Source organism: Lepidochelys kempii, chromosome 4 (genome assembly GCF_965140265.1).
Source record: "Lepidochelys kempii isolate rLepKem1 chromosome 4, rLepKem1.hap2, whole genome shotgun sequence".
In the NCBI taxonomy this organism is placed as follows: domain Eukaryota; kingdom Metazoa; phylum Chordata; order Testudines; family Cheloniidae; genus Lepidochelys; species Lepidochelys kempii.
This window is the reverse complement of record NC_133259.1, coordinates 61,582,071-61,603,122: the sequence shown is the minus strand read 5'-3', so window position 1 is coordinate 61,603,122 and position 21,052 is coordinate 61,582,071. Positions and strand designations below refer to the sequence as shown.

General features: G+C 40.5%; 1 protein-coding gene and 1 long non-coding RNA gene across 6 annotated transcripts in view; one reads left to right on the top strand and one right to left on the bottom strand.

Moving 5' to 3' along the window:
- GLRB (glycine receptor beta) overlaps window positions 1-7,762 on the bottom strand; it is a 77,139-nt gene extending 69,377 nt beyond the window's left edge. For 2 of the 5 annotated variants that reach the window (XR_012158604.1, XM_073341458.1), the window contains exons 1-2: window positions 7,604-7,684; window positions 5,387-5,541 (exon numbers count right to left, since the gene is read on the bottom strand). Coding sequence is in view for 3 of the 5 variants with exons in the window: in XM_073341458.1 (XP_073197559.1) it covers window positions 5,387-5,508 (122 nt within the window). In the remaining 2 variants the exon portion in view is untranslated. Of the gene's footprint in view, window positions 1-5,386; window positions 5,542-7,276; window positions 7,456-7,603 lie in introns of those variants that run through there. The other 3 variants (XM_073341455.1, XM_073341456.1, XM_073341457.1) reach the window with 3 other exon arrangements.
- LOC140910482 (uncharacterized) overlaps window positions 1-21,052 on the top strand; it is a 126,167-nt gene that overhangs the window by 88,520 nt on the left and 16,595 nt on the right. The window lies entirely within an intron of this gene.

The window sequence follows — 21,052 nt, the reverse complement described above, 5'->3', positions numbered from 1 at the left end:
GCCACGAAAAAAATCCATTTTACGGTGGATTTATCATGTTTGGCAAATAGATCAAAGCTCCCTCCTGTTGTTATTTTTAAAAGAAAAACTTTGCCTAAAAACATGAAATTTCCTGCTGGTGTCATCATACGTGCAAACGAAAAGGGATGGATGGATGGATGAAAGTGAGACTATTGAATGGCTGGAAAAAGTATGGAATAAGAGACGAGGAGCACTTTTCAAGAAACCTGCTATGCTCGTTTGGGACATGTTCAGGGCACACAAGACAGATGAGGTGAAAAATGTGGCCAAATATATGAAAACTACTTTGGTTGTAATACCTGGAGGCTTAACTTCAGTTCTACAACCGCTTGGTGTCTGCCTGAACAAACCCTTTAAAGACAGGCTACACAAAATGTGGTCTGAATGGATGTGCTCAGGCATGGGGAAGTTGACAAAAGGTGGGAATCTTATGAAGCCCGAAATCAAGCTGGTCGCCCAGTGGATCAAGGACGCATGGGTGTCCATTCCTTCGGAAATGACAGAAAAATCATTTAGGAAATGCTGTATCAACAATGCACTCAACAGGTCAGAGGAGGATGCCATATTTGATGATGACAAAACAGAGGCTGATGATGAGAAGGAATCTGAGTCTGAAGACGACACTGCTGACATCTACGATGACAGTGCAGGTGCAGCTGTGATTGAAGCCGAGTTTAATGAACTGTTTGGTGAATCAGAGACTGATTCAGACTTTGAAGGATTTTAAGACTTTTTAAAGTCTCATATTGTTCTAAGTTACTTGTTTTAAATATCCATTTACTGATTTTAAATATTGACTGTAATTTTGAAGGTGAATACATATTTGTTTAGTTATTATTATAACAACAACAAGTTTTTCATTAGATAACATTAAAATAATTCTAGCAAAACTTTGAGTGTTTCTTGTGACGCCAGCTTTTAAAATATAGCAGGGGTTGAAAAACTTTGGCTCCCAGCCCATAAAGGTAAGCCACTGGCGGGTGGGGGCGTTTTGTTTACTTGGAGCCTCTGTAGGCACAGAGCCCCTCAGCTCCCAGTGGCCGCGGTTTGCCGTTCCCAGCCAATGGGAGCTGCAGGAAGTGGCGCCACTTCCCACAGTTCCCATTGGCTGGGAACGGCAAACTATGGCCACTGGGAGCTGAGGGGCGCCATGCCTGTGAACGCTCCAGGTAAACAAAACATCCAGGCCCGCTAGCGGCTTACCCTAACGGGCCAGAAGCCAAAGTTTGCCAACCCCTGAAATATAGGGTTGGCTTATGAAAGGGTCGGCTTATGAAAGGGTCATACAGTTTTTGCTATTTTTACCTATCCATCTTGGGGGGTTGGCTTATAAACAAATGGGCTAAGGAACGAGTATATACGGTAGGTCAAATTAGTGCCTTAATCAACAGGACAGTGTCCCTTTACGATTTTTACTACTTAGAAACCATTGTCAGTTCAGTGTTCCTCTCTTTGAAATCTTTCCAACACCCAAGGTCTTTACAAAGCTTTCAGTGGCAATCACAGATTCACTTCACAAATCCATTCATCGTGTTTTCTATACCTGAACTACTGGTTAATTGCAGCAGACACACCACAAGCATGCAGTCACCTCCACTTAGTGAACAATGGAGACAATGGGATTTATGTAGTTCCTTGAGCAAGAGTTTATGTCAAATCATTTCACAAACACATTCCCCATCTGTGGAATTCTTTGCAGGTTTATACAGCAGAGCTCCCTATTATGGCCTTTTAATTCCAATATATCAATTTGTTCTTTAAATCAGAAAATATTCAAGGGTCAGACACTACAGCAGCCTTATTCTACTATAATCATTATAGGTTTATACATAAGCATTAAATCTCAAGAAGGATAACCTGTTAAGTGTCAATTTAATGAAACAAGAGACTGCACTGTTTCAAAAAACAACTGGTAAACTGGTTCAGATCCAAACAGACTAGAGAGCAACACATCATACTACTCACCAATTGTGTAATCAAATAAAACACACAGAAAAAAAGGAATCATAAATAATCATGACAAGAGTTTGTCTTAGATAGAAACTAGAATTTTCTTGTTTGCAAAACAAGTTAGTTTCCAGTAAACATTTGTAAATAATAAAATGAATTTAATGCAACCTTTTTCCTCTGCACCCCCCATCTGGCAGTTTCATGCTGACACTAGTCAATTTCACAAGGGACAGTAGTGTTTGGCTGACAGCTACTACACTGGGAATGGTGCAGGTAAATGGGGAAAATACTAACATATTTGCCTGTATAGTACAGAGAAACCTGGTGTTAAAGTTTAAAGACAACCCTCATTAATAGTCCATTTTACAGTGTTAAATTACCTGTACTAAATTACCATCTCTCCAATCAAAGTAACCAAATATTTGTCCCAGATGTAGTATAAATTTTTCCTAGGAGAATAGCTGAATGACTTAGGACTGTGATTTACATAGTTCATTGTTCATAGTTCACAGTAGATCAGTGGTTCTCAAATTGTGGGTCCGGACCCCAAAGTGGGTCGTGACCCATTTTAATGGGGTCGCCAGGGCTGGCGTTAGATTTGCTGGGGCCCAGGACTGCAACCCAACCCCTACTCCCCAGGGCCGAAGCCCAAGGGCTTCAGCACAGGGCAGCGGAGCTCGAGCCCCCTCCCGCCCAAGGTCATGTAGTAATTTTCGTTGTCAGAAGGGGGTCACGGTGCAATGGAGTTTGAGAACCCCTGCAGTAGATCATTATAATAAGCTATAAATTTTTTCCTTCACTAATGGCTAGGGCTAATGGAAGACAGATGAACATTTTGACTTTATATATTTAAGCATATTTTCACTAGGAATTTGTATTTTAAATATTAAATTATATTAGTTTAATAAAGAATACAATAATATTTCACATCAAATAAATTTAATCTTTTATGGGATTTCCTTTCGCTTTTCAAGCAACATTCTCATCCAGCTTTATGAAAAGATCACTCCTTTGAGATTATTTTAGTCAGCCCTTAAGAGGTTACTTATTTAAATTTATTGGCGGGAAGAAGCAATATTCCCTGAATTTTTCCAGGTAAAAAGTATTAAGAACAAAAAGACTTAACTATGTCATCAGCAAAAAGCAAACAAACAACAAAACAGAAAAACCCCAAACAAACAAAACACAACTCTACAATATACAAGGTCATCAACTAAAGAAATATCCAATCTGTATCATGCAGTTTAAGGGACATTATGGGAAACAACAGGTAGTGTGTAACTTTTATAGGATTATGTGGGTCTATAGACCTGCACAGACATTTTGCAGAGCTCACAATCTAAATTCTCTCAGGTTTGGCAAACTCACACAGACTATGTATTTTTTAGGATTTTGGAATCAACTGGCAGAAACTGGTATGTTCATAGCTGAGTCATCATCTTTTCTTATCAGGACAAGAGCAAATAGAATATGAGAATATTTCTGCACAGATTCAGAGCAAGATATCATTCTACCTCAATTCTAAATATTATTTTCACCACCCATTGACATTAGAGGTGTTCTCGATGTCTTCTAACTAGTCCAACAGGAACTCCTCCACTGTTATAACATTAGGATCCCATTGGCTGTGAGTCTCTGAATTTAAGATATGCCAAATATGGGTACTTTGTTTATTTTTAGAAAATCTGATTGGGCCTACCTTTATGTTAATAACCTGAAGCCTGAGCTTCCACCTCTATAAAATAAGAATAATGATACTGACTTCCTTTTTAATGTTCGTTGAGATCTACTGATGAAACACGTTATATAAAAGTTAGGTATTATTATCAGCCTCAGGTTTTCCTTAAACAACCTCTCTACAATGACGTAAAAACATTTTATCAAAGGATTCTAAATACTGTAATAAATTCTTAAATCAAATCAATGAGGCATACTGTTCATCTGACAATTGTTCAAAGAAAAAGGCAGACGAACAAAAAGTTAAATCTACCTGTAACATTTCAGGAGATCCCTGGTCATATTTGACACTAACAACTCAGGAGTTCCAAATCCAACTGACCAGCACCCAATTCTTTGGAACCCAATCAAAATAACAAAATAAATAAATAAATCCTTCCATAGATTGATGTTTCTGATCCTATACCAAATAAACAAACAATTACTATCGCCATTGTTCAAAATGAGAGTTCAAAAAGGGTATATACAACCAGTGTTTGTGTCTGGCATTTAAAAGAAAAACAATAATGGCTTTTCCAGTTAATATTTCCTTTCTCTTTCCCCAGGAAGATATGTCCCCTAATTCCTGCCTCTTTCTTATAGTGCATTAAGCAATGACACTGGTTAAAAAGTCTACATTTAGCACAGAAGAACACAAAGTGACAGCAATATCTCAGATATCCCTGTGTAGTAACTGTGTAAAATACTGATTTTTAAACTGGTGACTCTGGTAGCTCATGCATGGCCTCTAGCCTCACCATTTAACTCTGGCAATCTCTGCATTTACAGCATGTTTTTTCTATATTTAGTGGTAACCCATTCTACCCTGTCAGTCCCTGTCTGGAGTCTTCACATCACATCATGCAAAAGATGACAAAGGGTAATTTGTCCATGAGAAAACTGTTATGCCATTCTAGAGGTTGAAATACAACTAAAGTGTTTTGAAATTAAAAATAGGGAGTCTTTGCACAATGAAATCATCTTAGGTTTTCACTAAGGGTTTTACTGTATATGCTCTCTGCTACTGATCTCTTTATAGTCAACTGGGCAATTAATAACTTTCAAGTTCTATATTTCATCAGTAGAACTGTTCGAAAAAGGCACGTGTCAGTTCATCTAATACAGCAACCATCAATGGTATTTAGTTTAATATAAAATAAATATTTACATCTTATCCATGGAGAGATGTTAAAGACACTAGTTGCATTACCAATACATTACGAACGTGAACAGCTGCATTACTTTTTGGCTGGAACAAAACCTACATATCCAGGAAATGGATTTTAATACCACATTTGAAACCCTCTTTATTAATAGTATATTTTTGATCTGATGCTAGACAACACACAATTATAAGTCTGTTCTATTATTTCTGCAAAAATCTGAGGGTATTGGACTGAAATCACAACTTTCTAAATCACAATTAAAAACAAAGTCATTTTGCCATCAGATTTTTTTCATGACACTTGAAATGAAATCCAAAGGAGTCTACGGCAGAAAACGAATGCCTTAAGACATTATACTGACCAAAAGCCCTTGCTCTCCTTCCCACCCACAAAAAAATTATTAAACAACTATATTCTTTCAACAGGAAAAATCAGGCTCCACTTTATAATTGTATGCAATCTCTTCAGATAAAAGGAAGATAATATCCATCAGTCTTGTCACACAAAAAGTATAAAAGAGATAAGGAACATACGATGGGCAGAGATATTGCTTCTTTTTCCCCTTTCCTTTCTTTGAAGATTTCTCTTTGGAATAGGCTTCTTCAACCCATAAAGACAACAAAACAAAAAAGAGAATTTCCAGTAAGAACTTCATCTTGAGGGCATAAGTCTCAGAAGTACAGCTGATCTATGGTAGATAAGAAAAAAGGGCTATATTAGTGGGCTTAATTATGGAAAATGGGACTATCTACATATAGGAAGTAAACAAATATATTTCATTCACACACAAGGATCACAGAAAACTCAGCTCAACAAATTATCTCGAGAGAGAGGTGCTCCTAGGCTACAAATGAGATATAGTGTTTGTTTTAAGTATCCTCCCAATATTTACGTACATGGATAGACTGTATGATAGTTAGGAGATACACAATAAATTGATATAAACATATTTTTGTTGCTGTGTTTTGGAGGAATACATTTAAACTCTCTAAAGGAAGCCCTAACTCAAGAGGCCTGTGAATTCTCACCTGACATGGGTAGACTTCCCCCTCTAAAAACCCACCATATTCACCCAGAGATATTTATATGCCAGAGCATGCTCCACAATATGCCAAGTATTGAGATCATAATAATTTCATATTTCATTTTAAACCACTGTGTTCAACAAATTTACCATTAATAGACAAGACACAAAGTTAGGGACTCATACTGTAACCTTAATGCACCCAAGTAGTCCCATTAATCTAAATTTTAAGCGTGAATAAAAATTGCACGTGTAGGCTCTTACATGGGATTGTATATTTGAATAGCTTTCAAATACAATACATTAGACAACAAAGAATATACCACACGTATTACAGAAATTACAGATTATAATGAACATGGTAATTATCAAGGGTGACCAATAACCTACAGAATACTATGCTTTCCTCTGCATTTTGTGTCCTAACTACCACAAGTAGCTTTTCCATCCTTTTCTCCCTAGAGCAACAGAAGCACTTTATAGATTTTTTTTTCTTTTTTAGAAACAGTAGTTGCATCTCTCTCTCCCTTGGAAGCAGCAGGATATTTATATTCCTTTTAACATCAGCAACAGAAGGAGCTTCTTGTCCACCCTCCAAAAGCAACAACAGAAGGGGCTTCTTATGCCCTAAGCAAACAGCAGCAGGGGCTCCTTGCCAAATTACAAGATATGGGACTCTCCATCTCCTTCCCAAGCAACAGCTGCAGAGCTCTGATACCTCTGCAGCTGCAGGAGCAGTCTCTTGACTCTCAGCCCCAGCAGCAGCAGGAGGATGAGGGATAGCTTACTACCATCACTCATACACAGCATCCAGGGACTTCCTGTCCTCTCTCCCAGTTAGAAAACTGTCCTCCCCTCAAAGAAAGCAGCATTAATACACGATAGTAATAATAAATAATAATCATTTATATAGGATCTTTCATTGGAGGCTCCTGAAGAGCTTTACAAAATGCACATAAAAGGATCCTTACATGCTAACTATGGCATCGAGTCCCAGTAAACTACCTCCCCCCGCACCCCACACCATTCTCCAATCACAGCAACAGTGACTCTACTCCTCCCCCAGCCAAGCAGAGCAACAGGGGGTTCCCCATGGCCTCCTTCTCCAACCACAGGAAGCTCTCTGGGGCTGGGGCTCCCTTCAGCTGTGGGTCTTGTACATAGGTGCTGGAACTAGGGATGCGGGGGGGGGGAGTACCCCCTGGCTTGAAGTGGTTTCCATTATATCCAGGGTTTACAGTTTGATTCATTGGCTCTCAGCACCCTCACTGTACAAACTGTTCCAGCGCCCCTGGTCTTGTACACTGCTAGCGGCAGGTTATTTGCACTAAACTCACCACCAACCCAGCGACAACAGGGGCTCCCCGGGCCCTCCATTCTCCAGCAGCAGCCACCCCACCTGCAACAGCAGCGCGAGCGACGCCCCGCCGGCCTCTGCCAGCCCAGCCCTGGGGCTCCCCGTCCTCCGCCTCCCGCGCGCAGTATCCCCGTCTCCCTGCTCCCCACGGCCGCGAGCAGCGGCGTCTCCACCAGCTGCCCAGTGCCGGCCGAGGGACTGAAGGCGCTTCGCGAGGAGACAAGCGCGCCCAGTGCCCAGGGGCCCCGGAGACAGGGACTCACTGGGCCAACGGGGATGATGGAGCATCTCCTCCACCGCCCCCCGCGCCCGGGCCAACGTAGCACGCACGCAGCCCCACGGCCCACCCTGCCAACACCCGGTACATACCACAGGGCGCCCCCCACCGCCGGAGCGCAGGACGCCGCAGCCCCCGATTCCCCCCACCCCTTTCCTAGAGCCGCAGGGGGCTCGGGAACCAGCAGCGCGCCATGGCAGAGCCGCGACGGACCGAGCACCTCCTCCAGCAGCCGTGGCAAAATGAACCCTGCCTCTAAATGCGCCCTGTCCCCTACTGAGCATGTGCAAAATGCTCCCCCCCCCTCCCCACTTCACCCCCGTGAGCATGTGCACAGCGCCTGTGTGCCCTGGAGAAGTGGAGCCCCTCAGTTTCCCCGAGTGCTCATTTCCCCTAGGGAATGCGGGGCGGGAGCGGTATAGTTAGGAGCGGAGAGGGAAGGGGATAAGGACGCATATTTGCTCTTTCCTGTGAGCATCACCGCTCGAATTCCGGCAGGGGAAAAAACAGGGGATCAGGGGGTAAAACGCGAGGCTCGCTCTTCCCCCCGCCCCAACCAGATCCCCTGCTCTTGTGGGCATCCCTGAGTGCTCAGATATAGAGGAGAGTGGACACCCACTGTGAGACATGAGGGCTACAGGAGGGCAGAATTCCCAGCAGAAGTCAGGTAGTGAGGTGAAACACTGGTTCGGGATATGGGGGTGGGAGTAAGTATCCAAGGGGGTTCCAAAGTAAACGGAAAAGGGCAATTAACAGGCACTGGAAATAGAAACTACACAAAAGTAGAGAAAATGGAATAGGAATGGACAGTAAATACCATTTTAAAAATAGGGGGAAAGGGGGAAGTGATATAGTTTAAAAATAGAGGGATAAAAAGAAAAATTAAAATAAGCAAGAGCAGTAATATAGTACAATTTTAGTAAATAAATAAGGAGAAATAATCTTGAACTACAAGATATATGTCACCACCCTGCTCATTCTGCTGGCATGTTTGCCCATTCTTTTTGTCATTTTTTGTTTTAGATTATGTGAACAAATCACAGAGACTATATCCTCCTATGTGTTTGTAAAGTGCCTAGCACAGATGGTTCCAGTTCCAGTTGGGACACTACCATAATGCAGATAAAAATTATAATGATAAATTCTTGTTGGAGGAGCTTTGGACATTAGACAGCATGACAGAGCATACCATTTAAACCGGTATAATTCCCCTGAAAAAAAGCAAGGATTTCTGTTTCAAAGATCATTGTAATTTTGCATCTCTCGCCGATACTGTAACTTTTATTTTATAAAATCTTTTCTAATTATTACATAAATTAGTTGTATTATAAATCAAGAGTGAATAGAAAGGGACATCATTTATAAAAAAAAAAGGAAGGCCCCAATCCTGCTGAAACATACACACACACACACACACACACAGCACTTTAACCATATAAGTAGTTCCAATGAAGTGCATAAATACTTGCAAAATTGGGGCATTAAGGCCAAATTATGGAAACACATACAGGAGTAAGTTTAGTCATCTAAGTAGACTCAGCATAGAACAAGTCCATTCGTCCATTAGCATCATGGTCCTTAGCAGGGACCTTTCCACTACCATTCCTGGTTGCAGGGCATATTCTCAATATTATGTAATATTCCTCAAAGTGTGCCCATCCTCAACTCTTCATCCATGGTTTACAGAATGACATATTCTGAGGATTGCCTCATGCCACTCAGAATGTTCCTTGCAAGGGACCATGGATGCTAGTGGAAGGGCAAGCACATTCTGCTGAGCATATGCTTTAGAATGTGTCTTGCTATAAGAGATGAGAATGTATTGATGGGCACATTCTGAGGGGTGTCATATCCCTCAGACATGCTGTGCTATGAGGCATGGGTGCTAGTGGAGGGTGAGCACATTCAAAAGGGTATTCCACACACACCAGAATGTGCCCTGTGGTAATGGAAGTGAGTGTGGGTACGCTCTGGTGATTTTTCCTTTGCTGCTATATATCAAATGCTTGCGGTACTTTCTAATATTTGCTCTGTACCCATCAGAATTTTACCAACATCTCCACAACCTCATTCAGCAACACATGTCAAAACTCAAATGAATTGGTCTTTGCATGTGTCTCCTTGACATGCAGCCCTGCCAGCACAGGGAAGAAAAGAAAACACAACAAAGTGGTTCAAATCAGATCAATTTTATCTTCAAAACACCACAAATTCTTCTCACAATGGAAAGAAACAACTTGGATAAGTCAGTCTATTCAACCAGAACCAATGTGCTGTTTAAGATTGTAGATGTTACAGAGTAGGCAAAGAAATTTTTGTTTCAGTGAGAGTACAAGAATTCAAAACAATCTGTAGGACTCAAGTCAGTTCTACATATAATATTATAAATTTAATTTTAAAATTGTACATAAGGAAATCCAATAGATTTATTTTTAAATTCAGGGTAAGGTTAGCACAAAAGTTATCTATTTTCCTTCTCACTTAGGTGCTGTAAGTCTGCACGATTTCTTCCCTGTCTAAACAATAATACAAACTATCATACCTGAAGTATATTTTGTTAACATGGTGAATGATCAGACTTTTTATAAGACCTACAATTCTATTTGCTTAAATTATGGAATCTGTCTTAGACACCTAGCAGGATCATTCTCATCTAAAACTACTGTACCAAAATAAATGTTGATAGATCTAAGTACATGACTCATTCTTCCATGACCATAACTCTATTCGACCAAGCCCCACTAGTCACACATGCCTAATAGGTCTTTCAGCCTTGAACCCTATAAGATGGTTACATAATACAGCTGGTCAGACTTTTTTTAATTAAAAAACATTTTAGATAAAAAGCGGACAAAAAAGGTAGCAAATATCAGCTGAATATTTTGTTTGTTCTTTATAAAACATGTCCCCTCCAAATTTTATGGAGTTTTGAGGAACTACATGCAAACTGCAGATTTGCTCATGTATGCAAATTAAATTAGGGGTGATGAATGTAATTAATGTATAAACATTTGTAAAACTCCAGACACAGTGCTGCTGAATGGTATTATGGTATTTGTGCTCCACTGTTCACTGACACTTGAGGAAGTACAAAAGATCATCCAAAATTTACAGACTGGACATGGAGACAGGAGTAATGGTCTCAAGTTGCAGTGGGGGAGGTTTAGATTGGATATTAGGAAAAACTTTTTCACTAAGAGGGTGGTGAAACACTGGAATGCGTTACCTAGGGAGGTGGTAGAATCTCCTTCCTTAGAGGTTTTTAAGGTCAGGCTTGACAAAGCCCTGGCTGGGATGATTTAACTGGGAATTGGTCCTGCTTCGAGCAGGGGGTTGGACTAGATGACCTTCTGGGGTCCCTTCCAACCCTGATATTCTATGATTCTATGATTCTATGCTGGCATTCCTCCTGAGCCACTCAAAGGTGCCTCTGAACCAGTGAGCATCAGCCTATATCAACTGTTCTTAAAAGTGTGGGCATCAGGCAAAATAGCAGAAGAATGGAAAGACAGCATCTCTGTAAAAGAACAAGGGATCTCATACAAAGTGTGGCAACTACAGGCCGATCTCCTTGATATTGGTTCCTTGAAAAGTTTTCATTCACATTCTCCTTGGTAGGATGCAGTCCCTCGTTAACAGACATCATCCTCCACAGCAATTATATTTAACTGTTGGGCAGCTGACAATGAACGCTGTCCTTACCCTCCAGCTTCTAGCAGAGCTGCACTGAGAATTTAACCGCCTGCTTCACAAGGCATATAATCAACATGAAACAGCTTTTTGTTTTCAGTCAACAGGTCAGCTCTTTGGCTAGTACTTAAAGGAATTGGTGTTCCAGACGTTCTGCTAAACCTGATGCATGATCTTCACACTGGTCCTGGTGCAAGGGTGTGCATTGATTCATGGCTTTCATAGCATTTCTACACAACCTCAGGTGTGTGGCAGACATGCATTCTTGCCCCAGCACTATTCTGTTAAGCTATCAAGTGGATATTAGTACTTAGCGTGCCACACCACAGAATCACGGTTGGTCAAGATGTGTTCACCGTCCAAGACTATGCCAATGATGCCTTGCTTGTAGAGAAGTCAGAGAATTTCAGCCTCATCCTCCAAGGCGCTGCTCACAATATGAAGTTGAAAATCATAGTCCAAAATCTCAGAGCTGGGCCAGCAGTAAACCCCAGCGAAGACAGGGTCAAGTAACAGGAAGAGCTGTGATGAGTTTATCTACCTAGGTGGTAAGCAGTGTTCAGATGTTCACCGCAAACCCAATGTTCTTCGATGAATAAATCTCACATCCTGCATGAAATCCAGGTGTGGCTTAAGGACTTAAAAATGTGTTTGGCTGAGACAAAGTTCAGGATCTATTAAACCTGTGTACTACCTGTATTGCTCTCTGAGTCAGAAACCTGGACCCTCTTACTTGCAGACTTGGAGTGGCTAGAGACATTCCATGTACACTGTCAGCACCAAATACTGAACATAAAATGGTTTGACCAGGGGTGAGAACACTTACCGGTACAGGGTGGGGGGAGGGGGAGAGGGGACTCCAGCCCCCAGAAGGGGCAGGGCCTCGGGCGGAAGGGGCGGGGCTGGGGGGGGTCAGCATCCCCCAGCCAGCCCTTCCATGCCGCATGGCCCATGCTGTCCGGGGCTCCCGTGTTGATTTAAAGGGCCAGGGCTCCAGACGCTGCTGCTGCAGTAACTGGGTATGGGCCGGTGCGGGTTCTTACTAGTATGCAGTACTGGCCTATACCGACTCATTTTCACCCCTGGGTTTGACTTTGTGCGAAAGGTCATAATCTCTCACAGGTCTGGCCTTCTTTCAATCACTCATTATATTCAGAAGCAGTGTTGCCTGCTTTTTAGCCATGTTGCCAAAATGAACAAAAACACCCCAGCATACCATGGTCTCACACTCTCCCTTGACATGTGAAGGGCTGAATACCATGACCCTACCTGTGGAGATTTGGGGATTACAGGATTGAGCCAAGTGTAGGAAGTGCCCTAACAATGCTTACCGCAAAACCATCAACCATGGTCAATGTGGCTGGCGCAACTGTCTGCAGTAGACTATGCATGTTTGATGCTCCACAGTTCCATCTTCTTGGTGCTAATTAATTAAATAACTTGCATGGTTGTCAAAACTAATAGAGTGTGCTCTGGTTATAACAGACATTCATATTACTAAGAGTTTCCCTTTTTATTTGCTGGAGCTAGGACATGTGTCTTCTCAGGTGTCTTGGAGTACTTGAGGGCCCCTCAGTGATGTTTAGCTTTCTAATATAAAAGAAGGGTCCCTAGCCTCTGTTTGCCAGAAGCTGGGAATGGGCAACACGGAATGGATCACTTGATGATTACTTGTTCCACTCATTCCCTCCAAAGCACCTGGCATTGACCACTGTCAGAAGACAGGATACTGGGCTAGATGGATCATTAGTCTGACCCACTATGGCTGTTCTTATGTTCTAAGGTAATCAGACAGATGGCCTACCATGGGTTCCTCCCAGCCTTATTGGTTTTATGGTTTCAAGCTGGAAACCTCTTCAAATATTTTTATATGTGGTTTTATATTATCCCTTTCTGTTGAGTTGTCTTTGCTTGTCTCCAAATTCAGATTGTTGTTGTGCTGAAGAAAATTGATAGAATTCTTCCTTGAAGATTTTCCCTCCCAGATTTGTACTGATAAAAATCCACTGCAGCAATGTCCATTTAAAAGTTGTGAAAAGCAGAGTACAGTACGAGATCTTCCTATAAGGATCATTTAGTATGGGAAGTAGAGATGAATTAGGCTTAAATATCCATATGTCAAAATAATTAGGTACATGTAAACATTTGTATCCAATGTGCTGTGAGGTCATTCCCAAAGAAATTTAGAATCTAAACCTGCACCTCTGTTATCACTAAAAGAAAAGGAGTACTTGTGGCACCTTAGAGACTAACCAATTTATTAGAGCATAAGCTTTCGTGAGCTACAGCTCACTTCCTCAGATGCATATCGTGGAAACTGCAGCAGGCTTTATATATACACAGAGAATATGAAACAATACCTACTCCCACCCCACTGTCCTGCTGGTAATAGCTTATCTAAAGTGATCATCAGGTGGGCCATTTCCAGCACAAATCCAGGTTTTCTCACCCTCCACCCCCCCCCCCCCCCCCACAAATTCACTCTCCTGCTGGTGATAGCCCATCCAAAGTGACAACTCTTTACACAATGTGCATGACAATCAAGTTGGGCTATTTCCTGCACAAATCCAGGTTTTCTCACATCCCCCCCACCCCCATACACACACAAATTCACTCTCCTGCTGGTAATAGCTCATCCAAACTGACCACTCTTCAAGTTTAAATCCAAGTTAAACCAGAACATCTGGGGCGGGGGGGTAGGAAAAAACAAGAGGAAACAGGCTACCTTGCATAATGACTTAGCCACTCCCAGTCTCTATTTAAGCCTAAATTAATAGTATCCAATTTGCAAATGAATTCCAATTCAGCAGTTTCTCGCTGGAGTCTGGATTTGAAGTTTTTTTGTTTTAAGATAGCGACCTTCATGTCTGTGATTGCGTGACCAGAGAGATTGAAGTGTTCTCCGACTGGTTTATGAATGTTATAATTCTTGACATCTGATTTGTGTCCATTTATTCTTTTACGTAGAGACTGTCCAGTTTGACCAATGTACATGGCAGAGGGGCATTGCTGGCACATGATGGCATATATCACATTGGTGGATGTGCAGGTGAACGAGCCTCTGATAGTGTGGCTGATGTTATTACTGACTTCAATAGGAGCAACGCCTTACAGAGGTTCTGACTTACAAATCAGTCTACGTAAATGTTTACGTTAATTGTTTCTTTCACTATATGAATAAGTACTGAATGTGTTCTTAAGAAGGTTGCCAAAGTGCAGCTTTATAAATTCCTAAAAGGATTTATTCAGCATGAGAAGCTTATTCCAGGACAAAAAATGTATTTGCTTGCCCACAACTCTTGTCTTTATGTTGGAACATTTTACTAGTGACACTGAACTGGCTTTAAACTCTGTGTATAAACATAGCATCCAGGATCAATATGATACAATTAAAAAATTAAACAGATTGTACACTACCATATTATAATGGAATTCATTGATGTAGTTAAGATTGAAAGGCAATATCCATAAAAAACATTTTTAGTTGTTCATGCTCATTTTCCACTTAAAGGAAAAAAAATTTGAAAAGTTTCAGCAAAATCCATCATGCCATTATTTGGCTAAAACCCACAAAAAAAAACAAGCATAACCAAAATAAATGCATGTAATGTGTATATATGCATTCACATGCACACTTGCACAAGATAAGTAAACACCTGTCCTCATTTTCTTTCCTTAAAGTGTAAATAGAAAAGAAGAGACATGCTCTGCATCAGAAGCCAAACCCTGGGAGAAAGCATTTCATTTCCAGGAACATATAATATTAATAACCATGGGAAATAAATTTTTGCTTTCAGAAATTATAAATACATAACTCTAACTGACATCAGTGGGAGTTATAAGGGCGTATATGAGTGCAGAATTGAGCCCATTGGAAAACAAAGCTCAAAAGGTTCCCCCTTGCTCGCTGTAATGCATGCATTCTGTCTAGTTACAACACCAAAGTGTCTTACCTTAACTGCTCTTTTCTGAAATGCTTCTTGATTTGTACACAGTCTGCACAGCTGTCAGCTACCTGCTAGACATATGATGCCACAGGCCCTTAGGGTGAAACTTAAAATCCACAAGATGCTCATTTTCAGTTGCCGGAACACTCTGAGGGCATTGTCAATGTATGTAGAAGGAACAGAGCCTATCTAGACCCAATGAGTGATGCCAACCAGCACTATAATGCTGAAACCCTATAGTTTATCATATGTCTGCCAGCTAAGTAATCCTAACCAAGGGAATTTTTTTTCCCAAGACAACCATTATTATGGTAGAACATTGGCACAATAGGCATGAGCTGATTTCAGTCCTTCTGGGCAACTGTGCTATAACGAATTTTAGAAAATGTTTCTTTAGCCAACCCTAGCAATTCCCTTCCACAAAAAAGTGATATCACCACTAGCATAAACTCAATTTCTAGGCAAAATGTCCTTGTTTCCATTTCACAGCAACAAATAGCTGTTTTATTTGTCCCCGTTTGTGATGGTATTGGCTGCCATAGATCTATAGAGCCAGCTACTATATGAGCCTCATTTATTTAGGACCAAATCCTGGGAGCTTTATCTATGTAAAGACTTTAGAATTTGGCTCTTAGACAATTTATACATGTCCTCTTCTTCAGATGTAATCTAATAAGAACCAAAAAATCAGAAACCGTCAGAAGTAACTGTTCATTGCTTCACTTTATTATGGTGACTACAGGCATAGCAACAGAACCAGCTTCATTTGATTGATTGCCAGTCATCATTTTGGCCGTGAACTTGGTTTGGAAATGAATCTATCAACCAGTTACTACGCTGTGTGTGAGAAATCTAAAGAATTCTGCATGTGGAGTAAGAAAGCTAAATTAAAAAACTACCTTCTGGATTCAAGAAAGCACTCAAGCACATGTTTAATTTTAAGTATACGCTCAAATTCTCTGTTGAATCAGGATATTTTATTATAGGTGTTTTAGTCAAAAACGAGTGCTGCCAAAACAAGACAAAAACACACTCAGGTGAATTTTGCCCAACCAATTACAGGGGAAAGAATTTTGCCAGCTTTTTTTTTTTTAAGCATTAAAGACATTTTTCATATTTGAATTTCAAAAATATTTAGTGAATTCCATGATTTTTAATTTTGCTGTAAATATTCATGGAAATGCAGTTTGTCATGCAGGGTACTGGACTAGATGACCCCTCGAGGTCCTTTCCAGACTTCCGATTCTATGATCATTTTCCTCCTTGTCATACAGACAAGTTGGAGAAGCAGCTCCTCCAAGTCTCCTCTCAGTCAGTTTTCATAATCTTTGTGAAAATGTTTTCACAAAGAAAAAAAATCACATTACAGTACATCAGTGCATTCCATCAACTTGTTAATCTACATAATCATAGCAGTAGTGTAGGTTTCCATAACTACTTTGTTTCGATGTGGCAGGAAGCCTTGCGTGCCCCCATGATTCCAATAGTTGTGCTGGTGGGATCTTAACTCCTGATAGGTCACCCATACCAGACAGGTTGTAAGGTAGGAACCAGACTTAATGCAGTCCACTGATCCTCTGGTAGGGGCTTGGGAGTGAGCTAATGACTTCTGTAAAAAACAAAGCCTGCATTCTGCAAGGTATGAAATTAATAAGCATTTATGTTATTTCACCTAACAATTTCTGAACATCATCTCATAAGGATGACCTATTTCTACGACAACCATTTCTATAATCATTGTTTCATAATCCAAATGACCTAACATTTATAATACAAACAAATCTAACAGAAAAAGTTCAAGGAGTCCTGGCAAGAGTTTGTGACATATCAAGCACATAGTTAGACAAGGAAAATAGTAAGATTAAAATTATGTATAAAGACACTAGGGATTTTAGTATTTTTTATCATTCAGCATTAAAGAACACACTGACCTTTCACTATGTGCTTAGAATAACTTTTTTTCTCGCTAATACATTTTCTTTTTCTCTTGGAATAGTTGTGAAATGTATGTGCTAATGGATCTGACATCAAATGCTGCTAGAAAAGAGGGAGACTTATTTTTGCCCTTGAAAACAATCTGGTTATTAAAGATATGCTTTATTCTCTGCAAGACATATCAGCATTTTAGTATATTTTTGTAAAGTAATTTAGGCCCAAATGTTTAAGCACATGAGTAATCTCACTGACTTCAACAGGACTGCTAATAGAAATTATAGATGAGGGAATCATAGACCAGTTAAGCTTAATTTTGGTACCCAGAAAGATAATGGAGAAAATAATCAATTTGTAAGCACCTAGAAGATAATAAGGTGATAAGTAACAGTCAGCATGGATTTGTCAAGAACAAATCATGTCAAATGAACCTTATATCCTTCTTTGATAGAGTAAAAAGCCTTGTGGGAAGTAACAAATGTGAGATATCTCAATTTTAATAAGGATTTTTATGCTGTCTCACATGACCGTCTCATAAACAAACTAGGAAATATAGCCTAGATGAACCTAGTATAAGGTGGGTGCATAACCGTTTGGAAAACCATACACAGAGAATATTTCTGAATGGTTCATTGTCAAACTGGAAGGGTATATCAAGTGAGGTCCCACAGGGATTTGTCCTGGTTCTAGACAATATCTTCATAAATGATTTGGATAATGGCATAAAGAATATTGCTTGCAGACAATACCTAGGTTGGAGATGTTGAAAGCGCTTTGGAGGACAGGATTAGGATTCAAAATGATTTTGTTAAACTGCAGAATGAATAGGATGAAATTCAATAAGGACAAATGCAAAGTATTACACCTAGGATGGACTAATTCATTGCATAAATACAAGATGGGAAATGACTGCCAAGGAAGGAGTACTGCAGAAAAGATCAGAGGGTTATAGTGGATCACAAATTAAATATAAATCAACAATGTACTACTATTGCAGAAAAAGTGAACATCATTCTGGGATGTATTATCAGGAGAGTTGTAAGCAAGACACAAGTAATTCATCCAGTCTGCTCAGCACTGACATGTCCAGTTCTGGGCACCATACTTCAGGGAAAATGGGGACAAATTTGAGAAAGTTCAGAGAAGAACAACAACAAAAATACTAAAGGTATAGACAACACAAACTATTAGGAAAGACTAAAAAAAATGGGTTTGTTTAGTCTGTAGAAGAGAAGACTGAGGAAGGGACATGATAACCATCTTCAAATATTTAATAGGTTGTTATAAAGAGGAGGAGGATCTGTTGTTCTCCTTATCCACTGAGGATGGGACAAGAATTAATGGGCTGAAATTGCAACAAGAGAGATTTAGGTTAGACATTAGAAAAAACTTCCTAACTGTAAGTGTAGTTAAGCACTAGAACAAATTACCGAGGGAGGCTGTGGAATCTCAGTCATTGGAGGTTTTTAAAAACAGGTTAGACAAATACCTGTCAGGAATGGTCTAAATAATACGTAGTCCTGCCTCAGTTCAGGGGATTGGACTAGATGGCAGTGAAGGTCCCTTCCAATCCTATAGTTCTATGATTCTATGAGCTTAAAATTAAATGTATGTTTAAGTGCTTTGTTGGATTAGGGCCTAGGTTTTATTTCATTGCTTATAGATTAAATACTGTTCTGCATGTAGAAGTCAAAGGGAGTTTTCTACTCTGGGCAGCTGTAGGACTGGGGCTTTGGTTTGCTTAGCCAAACCAACTGTGTGCTATATGCGGTGTAGTTGTAGCCGAGTCCACCCCAGGATATGAGAGAGACAAGGTGGGTGAGGTAATATCTTTATTGGACTAACTTCTGTTGGTGAGAGAGACAAGCTGTTGAGCCACACAGAGCTCTTCTTCAGGTCTTGGAAAGGTATTCCCAGTGTCAGAGCAAAATGCAAGGTGGAACAGATTGTTTAGCATAAGTAATTAGCACATATCATAAGGGACCATTCAAGGTATAATGGCCTGGTAACACCTCTGCAGTGATAGGACAAAAAGAGGGAGTAAGTGGGTTACAGACAGTTGTAATAAGCTATAAATCCAATGTCTCTGTTCACTCCATGATTTTTAGTATAAGTTGGTCCAATAAAAGATATTACCTCACCCAACTTGTCTCTCTAATTGTGTGCTATGTCAAAGTACAGTAGAACCTCAGTGTTCCAAACACCTTCTAGTTGTTCTTTCAAAAGTTTACAACTGAACATTGACTTAATACAGCTTTTAAAGTTGACTATACAGACAAAAAATGCTGCTTTTAACCATCTTAATTTAAATGAAACAAGCACAAACAGTTTCTTTACCTTGTCAATTTTTTTTTAAACTTTCCTTTTTTTTAGTAGTTTACATTTAACACAGTACTGTACTGTATTTGCCTTTTTTTTCTTTTGTCTCTGCTGCTGCCTGATTGTGTACTTCTATTTCCAAATTAGGTATGCGCTTGACTGGTCTGTTCATAACTCTGGTGTTCGTAACTCTGAGGTTCTACTGTATCATACTTTGTTTTTCTGCAGTTTGTGCAATTGAAATAGATTTCACATGATGTACCAGTCAATTAAGTAGTTACTGAAGATTGTCAAATTAGTGCATTGTGTTTTAATACATTAGTCATGTTTAATGAAATTTCTTTGTTAGTACAGATATACGAAAATCTTGCTTACCAAAAGAGAAAATAAAGTCATATATAGCACATAAGATTTTCTTATTTTTATACCCTGGTGAAAATCTACAGTAAAATAATATATAATAGTCCCAATAAGACAGTACATATTCTGCAAGTGAAAAAAAAAGTGAAGGTGTTTGGTAAGACAACTATAGTGTAAAGTTAAAACGGGTGCACATTATATGCAGTGCATTCAACGGCCTATTCTCCGCTAAATGTAAGGGTAACTAACTTCCATTAACTTTAATGGTAATTGAAGATGCAGATCAAAGCAACTCAATGCATCTTTAAGTCAGTTGCTAGATGAATCACCCAGAAAATGAAAAATCTGTTCTCTTTTCCATCTCAGTGCCTGTTGCATCTAGTGAAATTAAGATAAGGTTTTTGATTCAGTTGTTTATTTTAGTAAGAGCATAGAAATGAACGGATGTACTTTCCTTTAAGAACTATTTCTTATGGCCCCTTGATCTATAGCTTTTTAAAGCTCGAAGCCCTTAACAAAGAATATCTTTGGCAGTATAAAAGGCTTTTTGTTTTTAACTTTTGTTTTCTCGTCTTTTAAAGCAAAGCAGCTTTAGTTAGCTGTCATTTAACTATTTTTTAAGTTAAAAGAGCAGCAATTGGGTTAATCTACTAGGTGGTAGAGGGGTTTGGTGTGTGGGAGGGGATGCAGGCTGGGGATGGGAGTTGGGGTGTGGGAGGGGATGCAGTCTCTGGGTTGGGAGTGTGCACTCTGGGGTGGGGCCAGAAGTGAGGGGTTTGGAGTGCAGGAGGGGGCTCTGGGGTGGGGCATAGGGTTGGGGCATAGGAGGGGATGTGGGGTGCGGATTCTGGGTGGTGCTGACCTCAGACAGTTCCCAGGAAGCTGCCGGTATCTCCCTCTGTCTCCTAGTGGAGGCATGGCCAGGTGGCTCTGCCTGCTGCCCCTACCTGCAGGCGCTGCCCCGCAGCTCCCATTGGCCGGGAATCATGGCCAAATGGGAGCTGCGTAGTCGGCTGTGGGGTGGGGGCACTGTGCGGAGCAGCCATGGCCATCCCTAAGCTGAGGAGCCAGAGGGAGATGCCAGCAGCTTTCTGGGAGCCATGCGGAGCCGGGCAGGCACCCTGCCTACCCTGCTGCCAGTGGCCAAATGAACTTTTAACAGCCCAGTCAGTGGTGCTGACCGGAGCTGCCAGGGTCCCTTTTTGACCAGATGTTCCAGTCAAAAACCAGATGCCTGGCAACCCTAAACAAGGGGTGGGACCATATATCCTCTTATAGTAATCTTGCCCATTG